This window comes from Corvus brachyrhynchos, unplaced genomic scaffold (assembly GCF_000691975.1).
Source record: "Corvus brachyrhynchos isolate BGI_N302 unplaced genomic scaffold, ASM69197v1 scaffold1290, whole genome shotgun sequence".
In the NCBI taxonomy this organism is placed as follows: Eukaryota; Metazoa; Chordata; class Aves; order Passeriformes; family Corvidae; genus Corvus; species Corvus brachyrhynchos.
Window position 1 is genome coordinate 50998 of NW_008235778.1, and position 1970 is coordinate 52967.

The 1970-nt window shown below is 61.1% G+C and overlaps 1 protein-coding gene across 1 annotated transcript in view; it reads right to left on the bottom strand.

Moving 5' to 3' along the window:
• The window catches only part of LOC103611430 (hydroperoxide isomerase ALOXE3-like), a 6283-nt gene that overhangs the window by 2046 nt on the left and 2267 nt on the right, over window positions 1-1970 (bottom strand). The window contains 2 exon segments of the mRNA XM_017727228.1: window positions 124-262; window positions 1801-1969. Coding sequence (XP_017582717.1) covers window positions 124-262; window positions 1801-1969 — 308 coding nt within the window.

The following is a 1970-nucleotide window of genomic DNA, read 5'->3' on the forward strand; positions in this document are numbered from 1 at the left end:
AGCCCGGGGCGTGGCCATGGGCGTGAGTGGGACCCTCCCATGTCTTGACCATGACCATGACCACGACCACGACCACCATCCATCACCGCAATGTCACGGTGGCCCCCCGATTGTCCCTGTCACCCCCCCATGTCCCCTACCCGTCTTCTCGTTGCCCAGGACGCCGTAGGTGAAGATCTCGCCCACCCACTCCTGCAGCTCCTCGTCCTCGGCCACGTCCTTGTCCTCGGCATAGAAAAGTGCCACGATCCCCTCCACGTAGCTGGGACACCGTGGGGACACCGGTGACATTTGGGGACAGGGACAGGGCCCCGCCTGCCGCCCCCACGTCCCCCCTGTCCCCGTGTGGGTCCCTGTCCCCGTGTCCCCAGCCTGGCTGCCTCCACCCAACGTCATCTCTGTCCCCATCACCGCCGATGTCCCATCTCCGTGGCCCCGTTCCTGTTGTCCCCTTCCTGTGGTCCTTGTCCCCATCCTCGCTGTCCCCATCAGTAGGGTCCCATCCTGTTGTCCCCATAATTCTCATCTCCATGTCCCCGTTGCCCCAATCCCCTCAACCCCGTCCCCCGTTCTCTTCATCCCCACCCTGTTATCTCCATCTCCACCATTCCCATCTCCGTGTCCCCGTTGTCCCCATTCCCTTTGTCGCCATCCTCTTCATCCCCATTCCCACTGTCCCCATTGTCCCATCCCATCGTCCCCACCGTCCCCATCCCATTGTCCCCATCGTCCCCATCGTCCCCATCCCACTGTCCCCACCATTGCCACCTCCATGTCCCTGTCATCCCCATCCCATTGTCCCCACCATTCCCATCTCCGTGTCCCCGTTGTCCCCATTCCCTTTGTCCCCATCCTCTTCATCCCCATCCCATTGTCCCCATTGCTCATCCCATCATCCCCACCATTCCCATCCCATTGTCCCCATTGTCCCCATTCCCTTTGTCCCCATCCTCTTCATCCTCGTTCCCATTGTCCCCACCATTGCCATCTCCTTGTCCCTATCATCCCCATCCCATTATCTCCACCATTCCCATCTCCGTGTCCCCATTCCCTTTGTCCTCATCCTCTTCATCCCCATTCCCATTGTCCCCACCATTCCCACATTCATGTCCCCATTGTCCCATCCCATTGTCCCCACCATGCCCCTCTCCATGTCCCCATTGTCCCATCCCATCATCCCCATCATCCCCACCCCATTGTCCCCATCATTGCCACTTCCATGTCCCTGTCATCCCAATCCCACTGTCCCCATCCCATTGTCCCCATTGTCCCATCCCATTGTCCCCACCATTGCCATCTCCTTGTCCCTGTCATCCCAATCCCATTGTCTCCATCATCCCCATCCCCATGTTCCCCTTGTCCCCATCCCATTGTCCCCATCCTCTTCATCCTCGTTCCCATCGTCCTCATCATTCCCCTCTCCATGTCCCCATTGTCCCCATCTCCATGTCCCCATCATCCCCATCATTCCCCTCTCCATGTCCCCATTGTCCCATCCCATCATCCCCATCGTCCCCACCCCATTGTCCCCATCATTGCCATCTCCATGTCCCCATAGTCCCTCTCTCCATGTCCCCACTGTCTCCACCATCCCCCTCTCCATGTCCCCATTGTCCCCACCATCCCCATCTCCATGTCCCCATTGTTCCCATCTCCATGTCCCCATCATCCCCATCATTCCCCTCTCCATGTCCCCATTGTCCCCACTGTCCCCATCTCCATGTCCCCACCATCCCCCTCTCGATGTCCCCACTGTCCCCACCATCCCCGTCTCCCTGTCCCCTCCCCGCTGGCCCCCACCTCTCGATGGCCCCCCAGATGTCCAGGGCGTCGTCCCTGTAGTGGTACCCGGGGATGTCCCCGACCCCGCGCTCCTCCATGTCATCGGGGACGCACAGCTCCCGGTACGTCAGCGCCGCCGTCCCCCGGGCCACCAGCGCCAGCGTCCCCTCCCGCCCCCCCGAGGGGGA